Source organism: Leptopilina boulardi, unplaced genomic scaffold, assembly GCF_019393585.1.
Source record: "Leptopilina boulardi isolate dan_hultmark-lab unplaced genomic scaffold, ZJU_Lbou_2.1 LbouV2_216, whole genome shotgun sequence".
Taxonomy (NCBI): Eukaryota; Metazoa; Arthropoda; class Insecta; order Hymenoptera; family Figitidae; genus Leptopilina; species Leptopilina boulardi.
This window is the reverse complement of record NW_026137770.1, coordinates 2,151,184-2,175,175: the sequence shown is the minus strand read 5'-3', so window position 1 is coordinate 2,175,175 and position 23,992 is coordinate 2,151,184. Positions and strand designations below refer to the sequence as shown.

At 24.6% G+C, this 23,992-nt stretch overlaps 3 protein-coding genes and 1 long non-coding RNA gene across 5 annotated transcripts in view; 2 read left to right on the top strand and 2 right to left on the bottom strand.

Moving 5' to 3' along the window:
• The window catches only part of LOC127279454 (pseudouridylate synthase RPUSD2-like), a 223,618-nt gene extending 214,675 nt beyond the window's left edge, over positions 1-8,943 (bottom strand). Inside the window, exons 1-2 of the mRNA XM_051301807.1 lie at positions 8,887-8,943; positions 5,902-6,075 (exon numbers count right to left, since the gene is read on the bottom strand). Of these exons, the coding sequence (XP_051157764.1) occupies positions 5,902-6,042 (141 nt within the window). The 5' untranslated portion in view covers positions 6,043-6,075; positions 8,887-8,943. The remainder of the gene's footprint in view (positions 1-5,901; positions 6,076-8,886) is intronic.
• On the top strand, positions 4,106-5,367 carry LOC127279462 (uncharacterized). Its single transcript, XR_007842640.1, has 2 exons — positions 4,106-4,428; positions 5,214-5,367. It is a non-coding gene; the product is annotated as an uncharacterized LOC127279462 (long non-coding RNA).
• Positions 8,944-10,824: 1,881 nt separating the features above from the next.
• On the bottom strand, positions 10,825-12,680 carry LOC127279380 (oxygen-dependent coproporphyrinogen-III oxidase). Its single transcript, XM_051301701.1, has 2 exons — positions 12,392-12,680; positions 10,825-12,135 (listed from the first exon to the last, which is right to left on the bottom strand). Exon 2 carries the CDS (start codon positions 12,122-12,124, stop codon positions 10,967-10,969), a length of 1,158 nt encoding a protein of 385 aa, XP_051157658.1. The 5' UTR covers positions 12,125-12,135; positions 12,392-12,680; the 3' UTR covers positions 10,825-10,966.
• A 480-nt stretch (positions 12,681-13,160) lies between these two features.
• Positions 13,161-23,802, top strand: LOC127279374 (phosphatidylinositide phosphatase SAC2). Of its 2 annotated transcripts, XM_051301688.1 has the most exons (13): positions 13,161-13,373; positions 14,348-14,724; positions 14,872-15,135; positions 15,238-15,392; positions 15,459-15,631; positions 15,710-15,902; positions 16,037-16,364; positions 16,495-16,565; positions 16,835-17,059; positions 18,384-18,605; positions 18,795-19,108; positions 19,280-19,489; positions 19,586-23,802. In XM_051301688.1, the coding sequence occupies exons 1-13, from the start codon at positions 13,277-13,279 to the stop codon at positions 20,560-20,562; spliced, it is 3,606 nt and encodes a 1,201-aa protein (XP_051157645.1). In that variant the 5' UTR covers positions 13,161-13,276; the 3' UTR covers positions 20,563-23,802. The 2 variants fall into 2 exon arrangements, with proteins under 2 accessions (XP_051157645.1, XP_051157646.1); XM_051301689.1 differs by lacking the exon at positions 16,835-17,059.
• The last annotated feature ends 190 nt before the right edge of the window (positions 23,803-23,992 follow it).

The window sequence follows — 23,992 nt, the reverse complement described above, 5'->3', positions numbered from 1 at the left end:
AAGTAAATCAAAAAACCCTGGTCTTCCCTAAACAAAAAATATTTAATTCTAACATTAGTTTGTGAAAAATGAGAAAACTATTACTAATATTTACTAATTTTTATTTAGAACTAATTTTTTACGCTTTTGGAACAAACCCTCAGAATCGGATTTTTTTACCAGTTAATCAAACTTTTCTAAAAAAAAAAAAAAAAATATTAATGAACTCGAAAACAAATTTTCGACCTAGTTATTTGACGTAATAAGCTACGAAGCTATATATACCTATGTCCAGAGCTTAAGGACTTTATTAGCCTTTTTAGACGGCCATCAACAGGCAAAAGTTAAGATCGACGCTCACCATAGATCAGAAATCTTTGCGACGGACGATGCGGAAACGATATAGAATAGACTGAAAGGGGTATGAGGGGTTGCAAACAAGTATATAGTTATATACAAAGAATATACTATCCTTGGACTGGGTTCCAGCTGCCAGGTTTATTTCGAGCCTCAAACGACTTCACATTGCAGAAACTGCACTCGACTAGCAGAGAACATACACCTTCTTATATCCAAGTTTCTCTGTATAGCTCAATCTCTCTCTCTCTCTCTAGTCCCAATGCCACACTCACATAGTCCCAGACTCGGCTGGATAAATAAAAAGCCTTTACTGAAATTACTCTCTTTTTCTTTTATATACGCGACATTCACCTTGCATGAGACGAGAGTTCAATCAAAAAGTTCACTGCACAACAACAACTACTACTACTACTAGTACTACAACACACTTTTAAGTGGAATCGTTTTCTATAAAAAGTATATTTTTAGAAAGTCGTAACTTTTCAACAAGTACAATGGGAAAACTTTTGTTTTGACAGTTTTTTTATTGATTTTTTTTGCGATAAGTGAAGAAAAACTACTTGGACTACAATTGGTCAAATTAAGATTCTAAACAATATGAAAGGATTTTCTGATACTATACTTCAGCATATAAATTTCACAGAAGTGTAATTAGAAGTGTAAATAATTATTTATTTATTTAATTACAATGTACGGGCTTACAAATAAAAAGTTAAAACTGACCTTTAGTGCAAAAGCACTTAATATTATAAGAAGATATAATGAATGTAATCACAGAATGACGAAATCATGTAGGTGACTTATAGACTAATACAAAATTAATTTTCGTAGGTCGTTTGTGAATTTGCTTAAAGATATACCAAAGAAGTCTAACGCGTGACAGTACTCGTTACCTCTAGTACAAATTCTGTTAATAACACTGTTGTCTAAATAGTTAGATTTATTGAATTTAACTATGAACAGTTTTTGATTTCTTAAACCTTTTGAAGGAACAATAAAATTTATGCTTGACAATATCGATGGACAATCGATTAATCCGTTAATAATTTTGAACAATAATAGTAGGTCCAAAAAAATAATTCTGTAGCAGAATTTTGGAACCATTAGTATTTTTCTTAAATCTGTATAATCATGACTGAGTATATGTTGTAATATACACCAACTTGTCTTGCTGCAAAACGGAGAAATTTATTTTGTACACACTCTAGTTTTAACAATTGGTACTCTTGGTATGGGACCCATATTGCTATTGCAAATTCTAATTTTGATCTGGCTAAAGGAAAAAATAATTACTTTAAGACCACTATGTTCTTAAAATGAAACGCCTTTCTTTGGATTGAGCCAAACACTTTAAGTGCCGCGTTAACAGTATTAGCAATATGAGTATCAAACCTTAGATTAGATGAAAAAGTGACCCCCAAGTCACTCAGGTTGGAAACCCTACTCAGCTGTTCACTGCCTACAGCATAGTTATACAAAATTGGATTTTCATGTCTAAAGAAAAATATTACACTACATTTTTTAACATTAAGAGTAAGCCTTATATCGGCAGACCATCTCACGAGATTGTTAAGATCATTATAAATTAAAAATAAAAGTAATTAAAATATTTTTGAATCCAATTAACTAAATTTTAAATAATTATAGTAATGCACTTTTAAACATTAAATAATAAAAAATAAATTACTTATTGATAGTTTAAAAAATTTCTATGTTTCTTCAAAGATTCAAATAAATTGAAAACAAAAGTTCGATAATTAATTAAAAATCCATTAATTAAAAAAAACAGATCAATCACTGTTTTAATTTAAAAGTTAAAAAGTAAAAAAAAAGTTCAAATTTAACACTGACAAGGAGTAATAAAATTGTGAATAAAAGAGAGAAAAAATGAATAATGAAATCAAGACTCATTTGTTAATTTTAATAATTATTTGAAAAAAAAAGCAATCATTTATTACTGTCAAAGAAGTCGAGAAAATAAGAATAAAAAGTTGGATAATTTTTCTGCTTTATTCATATACACGTTTTTATTAATTGAAAATTTAATCTTTTCTCAAAATTTTGATAAGAAATGTAAAATATTATTATGAAAAGTATTTTTTTTTTTAATAGAATAATCAAAATAAACAAATTTTTTCATTTCAAAATGAAACAAAAAAATATTGTGAATTTTATAAGATTATGCCGTAAAAAATTATCTATCAAGTACATATAGTAATCTTTTGTCAATAATCAAACAATTAATTTTATCCTCACAATATATATATATATATATATATATATATATACAATGTCAAAATAAAAATTGTTTACAACCTTTCAAAATAATCTAAAAATATTATTTTATTCTTTTTATTTCTTTTATTCCAATTTTTTTATGATCGAAATTTTGTAATCCTGATAAAATATTTCTTTTCTACGTAAACAAAATGTTGATTCAACTATTTCCGAAATTTCCACAAAATTCTTATTAATTTTTCATTATTTCTAAAAAAAAAAATCTACAGAGAATATAAAATGCAAAATTATAAAAATTTAAAGTTATTGTATAAAAAATGAATTACATTTCTTTTTTAATTTCAATTCTGATTTTATTTTTAGTTGTTTCATTCCCTTTAAAAGTTTATAACTGCGTTACAATTTTGACTTTAGTAATAGAGTATAACGTGAAAGTAGAATTTTCATGTCATCATTTGTGACTCGAAATCTGGCAAATTTGTCACACAAGTAAAAAAAAAAAGTGCTTGGAAAAGCGAAAAAGAGTGAAGCTAGTTTCAAAGATGCATGAATGTCTTTTAGGAAAGATTGATATGACCTGATTTGGCGAGACTTACAAGGAAAAGAGTGTTGATAAAAAATTACTCTATTTCCTGAACACGACAAAGAAACGGCCACAAAAGAGACTTGCGTTTCGCGTTCCTATACACAATGGTCATTTATATAAGTGTACATAATATATATAAATATATCTTAAGCTATACGATACATAGAAAATTAAAAAAAATAAAACGCATCAACATTTAACAGATACTACAGTTAAAAAATAAATTCAAAAAGATAAAATAGAAAATTATTGAAATATTTTTTCTGGTTTTTTTTTACATTTATAAATAAGAGGAAGAGAGAAAAAAAATTAGCTCTGCGGAAAACCACCCTCGAAACGGAAATCACAAACATTTATAATTACTACCCAAAAGATGAAAGACAAACAAATGATCAATATTTGTCTGTCCATCAAACTTTATTTCAATGAAAAGTTACTTCATTTCCGCGGAGTCTGTAAAGTTTTGATCACTATATTTATTCATCGTTTCAAAGCAATGTGCCACTTGTACGAATACGATATCTGAATGTATGTAAAATTTAAATATATTTTTATATTTTCCCCAATGTATTGTATATATAATTTTCCTTTAAAAAAAATGAAATAAGACAAAAAAATTATAAATTTTAGTCTGTTCTCAAATTTTTCAAAATTAAAAAATAATAATTAATCAGTAAGAAGTACCTATAGACTAAAAATTTAAAATAAAAATATTTCAAAAATTTGAATAATTTTTAAGTCATTAAAAAAATAGTTATTACATTTTTTTTATTAATTTCTATTACAGTATTATCTCTTTAATTTTACAAGATAATACATTTTTAACTATCCATTATCTTTTTTTTTAAATCGTAAATATTTAATGTACATTAAATGTAGCCTCGTCATATATGTAAGTAAACTAATCTGTATAAACCTATCTATATTTTCAAGTAAAAAAAACTCATTACAATCATATTTTTACTAGTCAAAAGTATTATAATTAAACGATTTTAAATATTTTGTGCCTTACTAAAGTACGTTATTAGTACAACAACTGTTGAACGACACGTATATCTCTATATTACACTAAACAATGTGTTATTTAACAAAAATATCTTTTTATACTATTTTATTTTTAATTATGTGTTTATTTTTTATTTCAATAAACGGTCTAGATTGCATACCGAATGGATTTTATTGTTCGAAGGAATCTCAATTCGGAGAGTGTTGCCCACCTTCATCTTGCAAGAGTGAAATTAATGTTTGCGAATAATTTCATACAAGTAAGATTTTAAAAATTTAATTATACTTAAAAACTTTTTTAAAAAAAAAAATTTCCTTTAAAAAAACAAAGCTAGAAATTTTTTAATTTTAATGTTTAAAGTTTTAACTAAAAAGTGACTTTTACTTTTATTTATTATTTACATTGTTCTTATTATTATATTATTATTTATTAATTAATATTACATTAATAATAATAATTATTATTTTACTTTAATACTTTTATTTTTTTAAACTAAAAAAATTAATTTCAAACTTATTAAACTCAAAAAAAATAATTAATCGCTATTATAAAAATTATAAAAAAATTTCCAAAAAATAGAAAAGATATTTCTTAAAATATTTGTTGACAAATTTTTTGGCTTTATGATTTAATAAATTAAATTTTTAACTTTATTCATCATTATCTTAAAAATGTTTTTTTCCGATTTACACTTTCTACATATTACTAAAAAAATTAAAATTATTTATTTAATGTTTAATTTCCTAAATTTTAATTAGTGAGAATTTATTGAGAAAAATTGATTGAAAATTTCTTAAAAATTTCAATTATTTTTCTCACTTTCAAATTATACATACGATAATTTTTAAAAACAGTTTGTACTAAAAATTTAAATATTGTTTTAATTTTTAATAAATTTTTAAACACGTACATTAATAATTTTTAAAAAATTATTATTTTTCAAACAAAATTTTAGTTAAATTTAATTATTTTTTCTTCTTCATTTTATTTTCTTTTTCTAGGAAATAATTATTTTTTTAAAAAAATTATTTATTTTTCTTTCAGTGTCAATGAAGAATGGAATCATTTTATGAGATTATAATGACAGCAATATCAAGATATTAAAATATTTTATATCTTTTTAATAAGTTTAATTAAACTGTGTCTATTTTTAAAAAAATTATATTTGACTAAATAATAATAAATGTAGGACATTAAATTATTTTCATTACTTTTAGTTTTAAATAACAAAAGTATTTTTTAAAAAATATTTTATTTGATATCATGTTTTAAATGAAAACTTTTAATTTAATTTAAATAATTGCATGATAAAATAAATATTTAATTAATATTTATTTTAAATAACCGATTATTTGAATCGAATAATATTTCTTTTAATGTGTGATTTATTAAATTAAGGAGTAAAATATTTAACATCAGAATAAAATATTAATTCTGAATGTTATTTGAAAGAGATTAACCCTTGTCATATTATTTTGCTTTTGATGCATTGTGGGATATTTAGAGCCACCATATAGCCCTGCTATAGTGCTAAGATATTTTAAGAGTCGCGCTTTGAAATATTGTTGTAGTGCATTCACTTTTGGTCTGGGGCTACCAACTAATGGACTATTATCGAATGCGTTACACAACGATACAAGTAAAAATTATTATCTAACGAATAATTCTCAAAATTTCGAATATATAGAATTATTTAAATCTTATAATCAAAAGGAGTGCAATAAAAACTTACCTCATCATCCGAAGCAGGTTCTTCGTAATCCGAAATGGTATCCTTGAAGACGAAAATGCAATCCGATGGATCCAATTGACGAGAGTTGCCAAACTGCGTTTGTCCGTCGGTGGAGTTTGTTAAAATCTTCGTTTCAACCATTTTTCTTCTTTGTTGACGCACTGCAATGTGATTCTGTAATTACAAAATTTAAAAATATCAAATTGTTGTATTTAACAAAGATTTTTATGTCTTGAAAAAGTATACTTTTATTTGTAATAATCTGTTAATAGAAAGACGAACAAAATGCATATCAATAACATTATTTGAAAAAAAAATTAATTTTTTAATCGAATCAAAAGACTAAAATTTTCTTTTTTTTATTTCAATTTAATTTAATTATTCAAAAGTATATATAAATACAATTATAAAAATTTTTTCTTATTAAAATTATTATAATAAAACAAGGTGTCTAACAAGGATTGAGAAAAAAAATTCCCTGACTTTTTCTCTGATATTTTTTGACTTTTTTTAATTCACAAAAAATTTTAATTTTTGTATAAATTTATAGAAATTTTCCTGACTTTTGAATGAACAATACTTTCTTAATAAGATTTAAAATTAAAGTATATGAATATTATACTAAATTATGAAACTCTAAACGTAAAAGTTAATTACAGTCTTTTTTATAACTGACTTAAGAGAATCATGTGTATTCAATTAAATCGTATTCCGATACAACTTAATAAACCAATATCAAGTGCTGGATGACGATACTTTATAGGTACGATGCCCTCGATGTCATCAAAGGTACTTGATATCAAAGTGAAGGACGTAAGTAAATGCCAACATGCAATTCCATAACGGAAATTAACTTGAGATAAGTAATTACAGAATACAGACATGACTTTGAGATTGATTTGAATGTTCGAAAATTTGATTAAACATTAAACATACATGGTATATAAGCGAGAATTTCATCACCTCTATAGTGTAATATCCTTTCTATCATCGGTTTTTAACTTTAAAACACTTTTAATTTAAATATTTTTTTCAAATTTTAACAATTTAATTATAATTTTTTTCAAATATATATAATTTAAAATTTTTTCTATATTTAAACATATAGAAATAATTTTTCTCTCATTTCATGAAAATTTTGCTTTTTAACACAATTCTCCCAACTCGTTAAATATTTTACGAATTTACGTAAGCATTTACTGAAATTTCGTAACTAAATTTTCCTCAATGTATATATTGGCGCGAGTGGAAATTTTCTATAATTATTCATCTTCAAAGCTTCATTATTTACTAAACAATAAAACACTTTCAAATATTAAAATTACAAAACGTAATCTTATTTAAAGAATCTATTAAAAAAAAAAAAATTTTGTATTTCATTATTTCTGCCTCTAGGTCGTATGGAAATAAATATTTTTGTAATTTATTTTACGCAACACATTTTCTCTGAACTTTAAATAACAAATAAATGAAGTAATTTCAGAAAAAAAAATTGTTTTTTTTTGTAAAAAAAAAATTTTTAAAGTGAATAGATTCATATATAAGTATTTTTTTAATAGCTTATAAAAGTTTGTGGATTAGATTGAAAAGTAAAGTTTTTAAGACATATACTGATGAGAATTCTTTTTTAAAAAAGTGGAACATCCCCGTACATCGTATTATCATAAATTGACCCATTTTTGAAAACTGTTTACTAAACATTTGATAGAGAACTGGGGACGATACTTTGAAGAAGATTTATTAAACTTATAGTATATAATCGGTGCATGTCTTATAGTATTCAGAAAGTAATACATCAAACTTCTATAGGATTCTTTAAAATTGAGTTAAACTTTACACCCTAACTTTAAAATTCTGTGATAAATAAAATCACAATTTTCATTGTACATCAATTTCAATATATAAAATATTTATTTATTTTATACTAAATATAAATATACATATATATAAATATTTTTAATTAATATTTAGATTTAGAATTAAATGATTTTAAAAATGTTTATTTAAAAATAAACTATTGTAATAAGCTAAACATATGTACATACGTATACAATCGATAAAAAAAATTACTTTTGGATAGATACCAATAAAATTAAACCTTGAAATACAAGCATGTTTTTAAATTAAAGTAAAAGTTATATTAACACAGTAAAGTTTCTTGCCTATGATGAAATAGATAAAAATAGGATCTTAATTTGTTTTTAACACGCAAAATTTTAAACTTATATTTATAGAATATTTTAGTTATCTATTTTAAATTACAAAATTAAAAAGTTAATTTTATAAATATTTAAAAACATTTTTAAAAATTAACAAAGGCTTTGAAAATATATTTTTAAAGACACTCAATTTCTAGGCTTGAATAAATTATTAGAAATTTATATTTTAATGTTTAATAATGATATTAAATATTACTATAATTCTTTATCAGCAACATTTAAATGAAAATCTTTACATTTTTTAAATTAATTAAAAAAATTGCAATTCCAATGTAATCAATAATATGCATTAGAGATTTTAACAGTAAAAAATTAAAAAATCATGCAAGATTCTGTTCTTTTTTTGTGTAAAAGTATTTATCCAAATTGATAAAAGACAATAGCCAAAATATAACTATTTGTTTTGAAAAAAAAAACAATTTTTAGAGGTTATAATGTTTAGCAGACCATGCGGTTACAATATAAAGTACCCAATAAAAAGTTATGAAAACTAATTAAACACGATATTGGTCATAATTTTAAATAATTAACGAAATAAATTAAATTAACAATTCGCCGGTGAAAACAAATGAAAACGTGGATACAAAAAATTGGTATACTGTGTTTATAGGTTAAGTAAGCTGATTCTTAAGCGGTGTCATTTTATGTAATTGAAGTAACATTACCGAAAGCTTGAATATTGATGAACGAACAGGATTAAACGAAACTATAGCACTGCAAATTAGTTTTAATTCTATATTTAAAAGACAATTACTTATTTTCTTACAATTAAACATTCCTTGTTTTGGTACAGCAGTCCAAAACCTTCAAGACCAAAACGAAATTCTTATGCCATCTATCTTACAACTTGTTAACTAATATTTCACGCGCAAAATTTAAAACTTTAATGTGTTAAAATTAAAAATACATTAAAATTCATGAATAAATATAAAAAAAGTAAATATTGCTTTATAAATTATGTTTCAATTAGCAAAACAATATCACATTAATTTTTAGTATAAAAATTTCTTTAATAAGAGAAAGTATTAAATAATTTTCTTTAACAATAAAAGACTCGATTCATGTTAATTAAAACCAAGGGATCTTTTTTTTGGTTATGAATAATTATATTCTTTAAAGCATATCAATTAAAGTAATTGCTAATAATGATAAAAGTTAATTTGTAAAAAAAAACTCTAAAAAAAACAGAACTTACCAAAATTTGTTTGTTTTTTAGATTAAAGTGAAAAAAGTCATCTTGGAGAACAGAAAACTGAAAAACTTTTTTCCATGAAGTATGTTTTCTTACTTTATTATGAGGCTTCAAAATAAGTGAGCTCTGAAAAAAGAAATTAAATTATTTAAATAGACCTTGTAAAATTAACCTTAAAAATATGTCAATAATATTAATTACCGACGCAATAAAATTAACACAATATAGTAACATCCATATTATAAATTACGTTGCACTCAAGAAGACTTGGTCGCAATAATTTAATCCTTTTTCACCCCCCCCCCCCCACTAAAAGTACAACGTTCTTTACAGATGTTCCCTATGACAAAATAACAGTTGTAACTACTTACAAAATCCCGAGAAAAAATATGACAACAAAGTTTTTAATCAACGCCATCTTGAAAAATGTCAATTTAATCTTTTTTATAGTAAAACTAAACTTTCAAGAAAATTCCTATCGTAGGAAAATATAAATAAAGAAATGATACTCATATGACAAAAATATATTTTGTACGGAACGCCAAAGCATTGTTTGATTGTTATCAAAAGTAAAAAAAATACAATTTACCAAATTATTAACTATTCATTCAAAGTGATTTCATAGAATGTTGTTCTCATTGTCTAGATTAACACCTTGAATGAAAGATTTTAGTAAAAAATAATGAAAATATACCTTTTCTTAATAAAAATCTGCCATCTCTGAAAGGAAGACATCACCAACGATCAAATCTTTTAACACAAATGAACGTGTATGAACGGGCCATTAACACGACGGCTCTCTCATTGGCTGAAATCACAAAGACGAAAAAATACTAAGTTCTGATTGGTGGACGTGTTTTAACATTTACAATAAATTTCAAATATTGATTGTTCAATTTTTAAAATACATTTCATTTATAAATCAAATATGAAGTATAAAGAAAATATTTGAAATATGACAATTTTTAGTATGTACTTAAATTAAACAGATAAAAGTAATTAAATTTATTAATAGAATATTCATGAAAAAGTGTAATATTTTTTAAAATGATTTTGCGCTATCTGTCGCTCATAGGTAACATTAATTAACAGTAAAGGGCGAAATTTAAATTCCTAATTTGAAAGTATGTACAAATTAATTCCCAAGTGACAATATTTTTTAATAATAATAATAATAATAATAACAAAATACTAAAAAAAGTTTATCAATTTACATTTGGGAAGTAAAACTGAGTTAATTAATTCAATAAATATGAAAATCAAACTATTTATTTTACAAGTGAATGGGCTTACAAAAATAAAAATGCCCTTTTGTTCTATAAGTACAAAATTATAAGAGAAATATATATATTTGAAAAAAAATGACGAATATTTTAATAAAACATTTTTTTGTTGTTGAAAACTAAAATTTAAAAATTATAGATAACTAATAAAATTTATTAAAAATTTTCTAAGAAATACCTAATTAATAAACAAATTTTTAAGAAAAAAAAGAAAGAATTGCCACTAAAATTATTTTTTTTACATATTTCTAAAGGTGTTTAAAAAATAAATATTTATTTTCTTATACAAACAAATTCGCCAAAACCATTTCACAATACTCTTTTCAAGAGATATTGAATACAAAAAATCTTTATAATATACTAAATTATTTTTAACTTTCAATCCATTCTTTAGGTTTCTTTAAAACTTGTAATAATTTATCTTCTTCAGAATCAGTTTCTGGTTCGTGCATATATTGCCATTTAGCCGTTAATGGAAGAGACATCAATATACTTTCGTATCGAGCACCCGGTGTATGTAATCCAAATTTAGTACCACGATCATATATTAAATTAAATTCAACATAACGTCCTCTCCGCAATAATTGCCATTGTCGTTCAAGGAATCCATAACCTTTTTTCTTATTTTTCTTCACTAACGGTATATACGATGGAATGACTGATTCAGCACAAGATTTAACAAATTCAAAAGCTTCATTCTGATTCGGAGTATCTAAATCATCAAAGAAAATTCCACCAACGCCTCGACTCTCATTTCTGTGTGGTATGAAAAAATAATCATCACACCATTTCTTAAATTTTTTATAATAAGACGAATTATGTTTATCACAGGCTATCTTCAATGTCTTATGGAAATGCTTTGCGTCTGCTTCGTCTAAATAATATGGTGTTAGATCTGTACCACCACCGAACCACCATTGTTTCGAACCGTCTTTATTTTCAATTTCAAAATATCGATAATTAAAATGTATCGTTGGCACCATTGGATTTCGTGGATGAATCACTGCACTTATTCCAGCAGCAAAAAATGGCAATGATCCCTCGGCTAAATTTTTTCCTCGGGCACGCATTTGTTGAATGGCACCCGGTGGCAATGTTCCCGAAACAACAGAAATATTTACACCAGCTTTTTCAAAAACAGTGCCATCTTGTAAAACGCACGTTATTCCACCACCTCCCTCTTTTCTTGTCCATCGATCGACAATAAATGTTTGATTCATTTCTTCTTGTTCTTCGAGCTTATCGCAAAATTCTGCTTGTATTTTCATAATAAAGAGTTCCATTTTTGTTTTCATGTCATTTCTATTTTTTATTAAATCTTCTCGGCTAGTGATGGGTTTTGCTTTAAAACTTGATATGTCTAACATCGTCTCAGCGGCAGAAACATAATTATTTGATGTCTTATATGTTACAATACCTGCTGTTATTATTCCCGCGCCAACAACATTTATCACAGGATATTTGCTTGTTTGATTAATCACTAAGGTGTATAATCTGTTCCATCCACGAAAAATTGTTTGAGAAGACATGATTTTTAAATCTGTAAAGTAACAAATTTTAAATGTAAATTACAATTTAAATGCTAACAAATTGTTATTAAAACACATTTGCTTCACATAAAATCTAAAATTACACTGTAAAAATATTATTATTCTAAGAGTTGTGGCTACGTGATTTTGTAAAAATACAAAAAAATGAGGTTAGAAATGACAATGAATACAATATTATAAACCCAAGAAGAAATAAAATTCTTTTCAATGTAAAACAAATTTAATTTCAATTATAAATATACTTACAATAAAGTTTGTTTTTCTAAAATATATCAATAGAATTTTCTGAATGAAAAATATATCGATAATAAAAACTTCCAACAATTTGTAACTACAAGGAGAAATAGACAAGTTTACATTTGTTTATTGTTAATAAGTAAACAATTATAAAACATATTTTTCCCAACTTCCAACTCAAACATAAATGCTTTTTAAGCACTTATTCTTTTATGATAACATGTAACCAAGAAGACTTCTTTAACTTGATTAAAATCTAAGATTTTAAAGTACAGGTGAAAAAGCACGTACACATTTATGGGAAATATCGTCTGCAATCTATATAGTAAACATGGCACCTAAGTCAAAAAAGTAAAACTAATTTTATTAAATTTAAAAATTATTCAACGTTTCTAATTTAATTTATTTGTTATAAATATCTAAAAATTAAATATAAATCAATCCATATGTTTAATTTTAAACAGAATGTATTGGTTAACAATTTATTCTTGATTATATTTAAAAGAGAAATTGACTAATGTAGTACAATAAAGTCACGTGATCCATTTGAGGATAATTTATGAAATCAATTTTTTTTAATAAAGTACTATTTAAAATATTTTTTAATAAACTTTCATAAATTTTGCGAAAGCAAGAGAAATTATAAAAATTTCATATTATTGTCAAACGTAATTAATTTTAATTATAATAAAAATATTAAAAGATATATAAAATATATTTGTTATCGTCTAAAAGCGCCCTCTAGTGAATGATTTACAAAACGGGGAAAATAAAGATGGCGAAATGTCATCTGGTGAATCGTGTTCGAAAACGAGTATAGTTGAAATTAATTTAAATGTCACGCGTTAAATTAACTAAAAACGTTATAGAAACGTGTCACAAGATTGTGGAAAAATGGAGCTTTTTCGTACCGAATCACATTACATTTTCGTAAAAGAGAGACATAGTCTATGGTGTGAAAAATATACTGGAGAACTCTCAGCAAAATCTGGTTAGTTTATATAAATATTTTGTTAAAAAAAAATTTTTTTTCTATTTAATATTATAAATATCAAATCTCTAGCAATACTTTTTTTTACGTGTAAATATTTTACGTTTTTTTAAATTTTTATTTCAAAATTTATCTGAATATTTTATGAAGCAACAATGGGCGTATCTAAACTGAACATTTTATTATATGTTTATATATTTTAAAATTTGTGAATTTTTTATTTCTCATTAAAATTCTTTAAAAAATATTTCTTTCTTTCTTTATAATACTATAATAATTTTGATAAATAAAATCAGGAAGTTCAAGGAGGCGTTTTCATTTGCATACACACGAACATTTTATCTGTCAAACATTTTGTTTGACGTTTCCGTTTTACAGATCCCTGTTATATAGAACAAAAAATATATTTAAAGATCTGAAATAAATATATAGATTCGATATTTGCGTAATAAGTGTGACATAATAATCGTTTCAATTTCTATTATATTTAATGAAATTGACTTAAAACGTAATTAAAAATCTTGAAAAAAGCTCAATCGAATTCACATTTCATTAGATTCCTTTGTTTCTCGTGTTCCAATTCTCAATGACATTTTCCTTAATGAAAAGTACCTTGTTTAATTAATATTTACAGAGGTATTCTATTTCTAGGAAAATGTCTAAATTTCTTACGAAAGAAACTGAAATAATATCTGATAATGTTTATAAATAATAAATTTTAGATAATTATCTGTAATTTTTAATAAATAATAATGACCCAGTTTATTATTAGATTTTAATTGTTTTTAAGTTTGTGTTAAAAGAACATTGTTCTTAATTATTTTATTTTATGTACAAAAATTAATATTTCAATTATGTATTATGATTATTATTTTTCTTTTTTCTTAATATTATTACTCTTTTTATGTTTATATAATTATATTAATAATATTATTATTTCTTGGAAATAAAGTAGAAATATTGCATTTTTATAGATTGGGAATGGGCAAGTGCTATCGATTTAGAATGCCTTGGATTTTTCTACGGAATCTTGGGAAAAATCGAACAAGCCTCGGTTCTTGAACCCCGTTTGATGCTAATAAAAGAAGTTGCCCCCGTTGGAGAATTATACGGTGGACATGTAGTTTATAAAATAAAATCTATAGCACTTCTAAATTTACTATCCGATAATACCGATATAGGACTGCTTCCTTGTAAAAAACATCAAAATGTACCAAAAAAGAAAGGAATCGGTGGCATGTTTGATGTTTCTCAAAAAGCTGGTTTTGCCAAAACTTGGGGTACGATTAAAAGTGCCACTAATACAATTAAAAACACCACACAACAAGCTGCTGCTCTTGCCACATCTCAGGTAAATTATATTACAGGAAAAATTAAAAAATTAATATTAATTTAATTAAATAAATTTGCAACGATAAGACCTGTAAAATATGCATTATGATTTTACATTTTGAACAAGAATAGAATAAAAAATTGATAATCTTTTCTTTTAAATCAGGTAAAATCTACAGTAACAAAGCGAAGTGGAGTTAAAGACAAGGAAAAATTTGAAAAAAGAATTCTTGAAGAATTAAACAAAATATTCACTGAAACTGATTCGTTCTTCTTTTGCCAAAGCGGAGATATTACAAATTCTTTGCAAAGACTATGTTTTCAAGAATCGCAACAAAAGAAAATAGATAAAGATCAACCTTTGTGGAAAAATGTTGATGACAGATTTTTTTGGAATAAACATATGCTACTAGATATATTTAATTTAAAGGTTTTTATAAATAAATTTTCAGACATAATTTATTTACTTTTTTTTTTAACCCTTGTTGTGAATCAATTACGAATTACCTTTTCATAATTTTTTCTTTTCCAGACAGAAAAGGCAGATTGCTGGATACTGCCAATAATCCAAGGATATGTACAAATTGAACAGTGTAAAGTAGAAGTAGGATTCGACGGTCAACCACAACATGAAACTTTTAATTTAGCGATTATATCAAGAAGAAGCAGATTTCGTGCCGGAACTAGGTATAGTTTCAAATATACATATATATAATATTAGATAATTAATAAATATCATTTTTATTTCCTTAGATACAAAAGACGTGGTGTGGATGAAGATGGAAAATGTGCAAACTATGTTGAGACTGAACAATTAGTTTGGTATCATGATCATCAAGTTTCTTTTGTGCAAGTTCGTGGAAGCGTTCCAGTATATTGGTCACAACCGGGTTACAAATACAAACCCCCACCTCGAATAGATAGAGGTATTTAATTTTTTTAAAAATTAGTTAATATTTTAATTTTAAATTAGAATAAAAAATTAAAATTATTTCTTATATCAGATGAAGCAGAAACACAAGTAGCATTTGAGAAACATTTTACCGAAGAGCTCAATTGTTATGGGCCTATTTGTATTGTTAATCTAGTCGAGCAAGCAGGCAAAGAGAAAGTAATTTGGGAAGCGTACTGTAATCATGTACTTAATTACAATCATTCAGATCTCACGTACGCTACTTTTGATTTTCATGAATATTGGTGAGTATTTTCATTATTTTTCAGAACGTTTTTCAATATTTTAAAATATCATTAAATATTTTAGAATATCGTTAAATATTGATTAACTTAATTTTTAAAACAACAAAAAAAAAAATGAATATTTTTTCTCACAGTCGTGGAATGCATTTTGAGAATGTGTCGATATTGATAAGCGCATTGGCGAATGTCGTGAATGATATGGGCTATTGCTGGAGAGATAAACAAGGAATGATATGTATGCAGAAAGGAGTATTCCGTGTAAATTGTATAGATTGCTTAGACAGGACAAATGTCGTTCAAACAGCATTAGGAAAAGCTGTCATGGAAATGCAATTCTCCAAATTGGGTTTGATTCCGCCTGATGGCACACTACCCACTAACATTAGACAAACATTCCAATCACTTTGGGCTAATAATGGAGATATTATCAGCAAACAATACGCAGGAACTAATGCTTTAAAAGTAAAAAAAAAAACATTTTTCTTTTAAATAAAAAATTCAAATTTATTTATTTAACTAATTTTTAATTTTTTTAATTCTTTGTAATTTTTTTTTTTAATTTAATATTTATTTTTCGATAACATTCTTTCAGGGAGACTATACAAGAACCGGAGAAAGAAAATTTACGGGTTTAATGAAAGATGGAATGAATTCTGCAAATCGGTAAGTTTAAGAAATTTCGATAATTAGTTCTTATTTTTGTTTGAGAAGACGAGAGCTAAAGTGATATTTCTTCGAATTGATAAAAAATCTCTCTTTCTAGTCACACTACACTTTTTAAATTATTATTTTCCAAAGACTTGTGAGTTGTTTTGGAAAAAAGAAGCTCGAAGTCTTCAATTTTTCTCTTTTTTTTGTCAAATACCGTAAACTTTGACATAGAAATCCCAAACAGAGTCCCTGACACTTTCCTCTCTCATTGTCCAATTTAGATATTATCAACAACACTTTTTGGATGACATACGTCAAGCGGCGATTGACATCTTACTCGGGTATAAAATCGACACTGATCAGCTCAACATCGATTGGTCACATTATTTAGATATTCTTGATAATTGTTGTCTTGAACTTATACCCGCGAAGCCACCAAAAATAGAGATTCAACTTAATACACACGCGGATATTCTTTATGCTACTGCAATGTTAAATATGACAAGGTTCGTTTATTATATTGAAAAAAAAAAATGCAAGTTCAAGTTTTTATACTATTCACTCAATCATTCTTGGGTATTTTCACGAGAACAATTGAATTTTCTTTCGTGCATCACGATGTCTAAAACAGCTATATCTTTTTTTAATTTTGTTATAAAATCAAAAAATCTGTGGGATACGTTTCTATTTTCTTATCTTTCTCATAGGGAACAAAAATTTTATTCTATAATAATTTTAAAAAAAAGTTACAGAGAAATTTAGTCATTGTGACGGATGGACAGAATGTTCGCTTTTTCATGGAAATTACCTGTTATATAATCTTTTTAATAATCAATATCCTTATATTTTTAATTTTGCAACTATATCATCGTCGATTTAAAGATTGTTTTTTAATATTATTTTCTTCTAATTATAATAGTTCAGTTAAAAAAAAATTTTATTTTCATAGTGAAAGAAAATGATTAACGATTTTTAATGAAATTGTCTCGAAACTTGATTATATCGAAAATTTTACAAGTGGCACATTTTCGTAATATCTTCTTCCATTCAGAAAAACAATTTTCCCTAATTTCAACAAAATTACTATCGGTCGGAACTGTCAAGAATTGACATTTTGAATATAATATTCTCAAATTTAACCGATTTATCAAAATTTTAAAAAAGTTTTGATATATATATACCTATATAATAATTGGTAATTAGAAATATTCGTACACGTAATTAATTGTATTTTCAGTCAATGATAATTTTAAGTTACTGTTAGTTGTAGATAATAATAGTTTTAAATATTAATAGTTTTTGACAATAGTATTTTTTTTAAATGAATGTTTCTATTAATTGTTAAACTATTTAGTAATTTTAAATATTTTTATTTAAATTATTTGCATTTAAAAATATTTTAGTTATTTACAGTAAAACTGGTACAACCTATAAAATTTTAGATATAAAAACATAATATTAGTTACAAGTAATGATAGTTTTAAATATTTGTAACAATTTTTATTTAAATTAGTAAATGACTGTTGTAATTTATTTTTTTAAAGTAAATAACAATAAAAAAAACTAGTTAGTTTTGTTTTTTATATATTTATTATTTAAATAATAAAATGGTAGTCTCAAATATTGTAAATATTAATTAACAATAGATCTAATTAATGTTATTAATTACTAAATAACATTTGTTTAATTCTGTAATGTTGCAAACTTTATACATATTATTTATTTATAAAACAACTCTTTCGTGTCTACTTTTATTTAAATTTGTTTCTTGATATTAAATTTAATATATTTTCTGTTTAAATGTAATAATTTTTTTTTTTTTAATTTCAGGTATTATTTGAATAGATTCAAGGACGTTTATAGACAGTCAACAATCGATATGATGTTGGGTAATCCAATTAGCGATGATATATTCCAAGAACGCACTGATGAAGAAGATAATGCAGCTACAGCAATTCATGTTAAACTTTTAATTGAGGATTGCAAAAAGTTATTAATACCAGATCTAGATTCTGTTCTAGGAAGTTGGGGACTTATTGATGCTGACCCAGTGTACGTTTTCGTGATTATTTTTTTCTTTCTCTTTTTGTTCTTATTTATTTATTCAAAGCAATTTATTTTTTCATTTATTTTGTCTTGTCTCTTCTATCTTTGTTTTTTTAAATAATTTATCTTCTTTTAAAACATGTTATTAAAATTATATAAATAATAATATAAATATAATTTTTTTCTAATTTACAGAACTGGCGATCCAACGGAAACAGAAATAGACACAATTCTTATTTTGACACACGATAGTTATTATGTCGCTGATTATGATGAACAAATAGATAAAGTAACCAATTATCAGAGCGTACCTTTAACTGACATTGTTTTAATAGAATGTGGACATCCTGAAAGTACTGTTTCTCTTTTCAAGAATAAGCAACACTATTGTATTAGAATTCATTATAAATTAAACAATGACTATGGATATTTCCATATGTTTCGAAGTTCAAACTTGAGGTTCTTCAATAACATGGCAATAGTAATAAAAAGTGAAGAGGAAACAATAGGTAAAAGATTTAAAATTTTATATTTCTTTTTCAGTTCTGCGAAATTAATTTGACTTTTTTTTTATTCAGTTATTTAGAATAAAAATGATTAATGTAATTTATATCAATAGTTAATATTTCCTCGAAATAGTCTAAAAATACAAAATGTTACATTTTATTGTTTTGTTTCAGAATCTTTGAAAGCGATCGGGGAAGCAATCACAGTAGCAATGGAAATCTCAGCTTTACCAAAAGTACCAATAGCAATGAATGTAGCTTTAGACAAACGAAAGAGTAAATTGGTTAATTCAAAAGGTCACACTGGACTGTTGGATATTTCAACTTTTCCAGACTTAACACGAAACGTTTCTGAAACACAATTGTTAGCTTTGAAAAATGCCGGTTTGTAATAAATATTTATACATAAATTTTTCTATCCATTTTTAAGAATAATTGAGTTTAAAAAAAAAATAAATTACATTTTTGTCCTTTTTTTAGGAACAAAAGCCCTGAGCAATGTATCCGAACAGTTCAGCAAATTGAATAAATTCGGTCACAGTATTACATCAAAGAATCCAATAAATTTGGCGAAAAATTTAAGTAACAAAAAAACAGAATCTAATAAACCAACATTTACCGTTGGTGGTCGTGATATTGCTGGAAATTCAACGAGAAAGTCAAATAACAGTAGCAGTAGTAGTAATAGCAGTAATGAAAACATCGAAATGGTGCCAGTACGTTTTGAAAAGCCTGATAATTTTGAGCACGACAAGAAACTTATGGAGGGATATACACCAGTCATTGGAATCATAATGGGCGTTAAAAATGAGGTTGTTATTGAAAATGGTCAACAAAATGAATCACAAATTGATCACTCAATTACTAGTAATGAAAATAATATTTCGAATAAATCAAAACAACATCTCGATGGATTGAGTCTCATTTCACATTCACAATCTGGCTCGAATGTTCTCTACAGTTGTGACGGTAGTAAATTAGCAACAACACCAGAAATTACAATTCAAGGTGTTGAACCTGCGTACGAGGTTTCATCAATGAGTTTAAATCTTCCAAAAAATATCAGTCACTCGTCGGGTGAGGTTGATGGTCAAGTGATTTCTACTGTAACTTCTTTAAAGAGTGCTTTATTACAAGCGGACAACAAATTAGATAAAAAACGATCGACATCGGAGCAAGATTTAATATTGAGTATATCGTCATCGCAAAGTGAATCTGCCCTTAAATCGATGAAATCTGACATCACTAGTCCCGCAACAGCAGCTGCTAAAGATCTTTTCTCGCCATTTACAAAATTAGCTAAAGGTGTGCAGAATTTGGGCGCTAATCTAGATCCAAGAAAATTGAAATCAGGACAATTGGGAATGACAAGAAATTTATCGGATCATCACTTGGAGCAACGGCAAAAATTACAAGAACGATGGGTTAAGTGTAAATCAAAATTAATAGCACTCTAAACATCAGAGAAGGTTTGTTACAAATTAATTTTCCCATTTTTTTTTATCACTTACCCATTTTTAATTGCAACGTGGCTATAATTTTTCAATGACATGTTTGAATTATTCTCCATGTGTGTAAATATTTCTGAGTTGCGTTAAAAAAAAAATGTCAAAACAAAAAAACACCAATTTTTAAAAGATCATAGATTTTGGGAGAATTAAAATTAGGATTTCGGAATTGAAAATTAAAATTTAATTTTAAATTTATAATTGTTAAGAATGATGATACGATTCTTATTACAATCAATGGTAGTTGAATTTTATAGTGTATGTAAAATTTGTGGTAGTTACAAAATTTCTAATTAGAGTCAATGCTAGTTATAATTAATGGCAGTCACAATTTATTGTAGTTTCAAATATTTGACGCAATATTTGCAAAAAAACATATATATTTTATAAATTGTGCTTCACACTTTTCCTCAATGTCAATGTAAATTTTAAATGTCAATCAATTCGCTGAAAATTGTTTCCCTGAAATGAAAAATTGTTACCTTTTGGTCAATTATTTTCAATATTTATATTCAGCTTTTTTCTTTACTTTCAAAAAAGAAAAAACTTTATTTCTTCTAAACATTTGTATATTAAATTTGATATCAATCAGCATATCTATTTTTTAAAAACAAAGTAATTATATCCACGTTGCGTACTTATTGATAATGAGCCAACTTTTTTACTTTTCTAAACACACATGAAAAGTACAACACAGTCAATATTGTTCCAAATAGACGATATTTTCGTTAATACGTTCTGAGATTTTTACGAATTTTTTACATTAAAATCCAAAACTGAAACTGAATTCACCTGAAATTTCAGATTATAACAAAAAAAAAGAATATATATTTTTACAATATATGGAAAAGAACATTCAAGAATTGATTTTTAAAAAGTGGGAATGTAATTTTTTGCATAGGTATATAAAATGTCGAAAATAAAATATTGTTGTTTATAAACAGCACAAATTTCTTGCTGTATAATTAACGACAAATTTTTCTTGAATAGTACATAAAAAAATTAATTAAAATTTTTCTTAAAATAAATTGGAATTTATTTGAAGATAAATTTTAATTGATAGAATCTATTTAACGATAGATTTTTATTTATAAAAAATATTTTATCGAGTTTAATTTGTAGAAAACAGAATATTTAAAAATAATATTCCTATTAAGCAATTTTAGAATCCAATTTCAATTTTTAACTCGTTAATTTATACAGCAAGCAGAAAGAAGCAAAGCTTTGTTAGTCAATTATGTACATAAAAATAATTAACAATTACTAAAAAAAACTAGCCATCAATTCAAAATGTTAGATTCACTATACAGAAAAGTAGAAACAGAAAAAAAGTTACCACATTATACATTTAACTTATTGGCTGTTATTTTTGAACCTTAGAAACATTTTTTTATTAAGTTGCAAAACTATAATTTGCCGTTTTGTGATTTTTAGTAAGAAAAGTGATACCGAAAAAAAATATGTGCTTTAATAGAGATTAAATATTAAAATGTTATAACCTATTTGAATTGTAAACATTGAAAATCTTTGCTTAGGTGAAAAAAAAATCGTTGTACAAAACTGTAAATTATTGACAACATGGTATTAATATTTATTATATTATTATAACTTAGTTTATAATTAATTTTTTAATTTCTTTTGTTCGTATACTCAAATTTTTAATTTTAATTTAATTCACTTATTTAGTTTTTTTTTATTTTTCTTAATCAACAATATTAGTTGTCTATTTATTTAGATTATATACTTAGTTCTTTATTTATTTGGTTTATAATACATTTTTTTTATCTATTCATTTTATTTTTATTAACTTTATTTACAATAATTAATTATATTATTACTTCCTCATTGAGGAAGCTTTAAATTATTTAATTTTTTTTTGTTTTTAACGACAGAAGTATTACGATATAACACCGTAGAATATGTATATTTTAATTGCAATCAAACTTCGCTAACGCACTGTAAAAAAAATAACTATTACAAAATTGTCACGTGATTTTTTCAATTTTGACACTTTGAGAAAAAAGTGATTTCTCCATACAGGGTGGTCTTAAAAAAATAAATTTTACTTTCACTTTACGATATATTATTTTAAAGTATTATTATTAATACCATTTTAATAATAAAAATTATTATTAATATAATAACAATAATACTAATCAAATCATAAGTAATTACAAAAAAATATTTATGTTTATATAATTGTTTTATAAAAGTAAAATTAATTTTTATATGACTGCCCTGTAAGAAATTTTTTTAGTATTGTCTAATACAAGTATAGAAAAAGACTTGAAAAATTGTTTTCTTCCTTTGAATGCTTCGTTATATTTTTTACGCTAAGGAAATTGTTTGTAAATTTTGTTTCTTCTTCTCGATTCTGTGAAAGTATTTTTTTTTTAAATTTATGAAACAAAAAAGAAAGAGAAATTTTGTTTGTGTCTCGAATATATAAAAGAATTATTTTCTTTAATATATAAAGGTAAAAAAGAATTAAAAACAATGCTTTCATAATTAATAATTTTAGTTTCTGATTTTACAATCGTCGACAAGTTTCTAAGATGAAATCTGTGATAATTTTATTTTAGTAGGATATGTATATGTATAAGTATATATATGAGTGCTACGAAAAATTCTGTAATTCCTGCATTCCTGTATTATAGATATCATTACCAAATATGTGATTTTCAAGAATTTATAGACGTAATAATAATATAAAAATTATGCCCAGTGCGTTATAATTGTAATATCCAAAGTATTCATTCCTTTTAAGCTTTTTAACGCCAATAGAATATTAAATTTATTATAATTACACGTGTTTAACTTTATTTGTATATTATACAATAATTATATATGTATGGTCCAAAATATTATGCATAAAATCAGGCATCAATGCTTATCAGAAATTCTTATCAATTATATATATAGTTGTATATTAGTATATATATATAAAGTACAATGCGTCTACAGTATTCTAATAGCTGAAGATGTAAGATAACTGATAAAAAAAATATTAAGTCAACGCATGAACAATAATTTTAGTGTGTATTTTTGCGTAGCCTAATAGGGGCTTTGTATGCCTTATAAATTTAAAATTCTAGTTCGAAATTAAATTGTAAAAATTTATTTGACGAATGTCGAAATAATGCAAGCACTTGTAGAAATTTCGCAAAAATAAAATGCATTGACTGATTATTTATCGAATTTTTAATTATCTCTCTTCCAATAATTGTGTATAATATTATTATTTATTTTATTACTTTTTTATTAATTAATTTTTTAATAAAAATATGCATTAAAATGATTTTTTTCAAAAAAAAAAATATATTAATTTTTTATAAACAGATAAGTTTTATTCATCAAAAGTAACAAATTATTATTAATT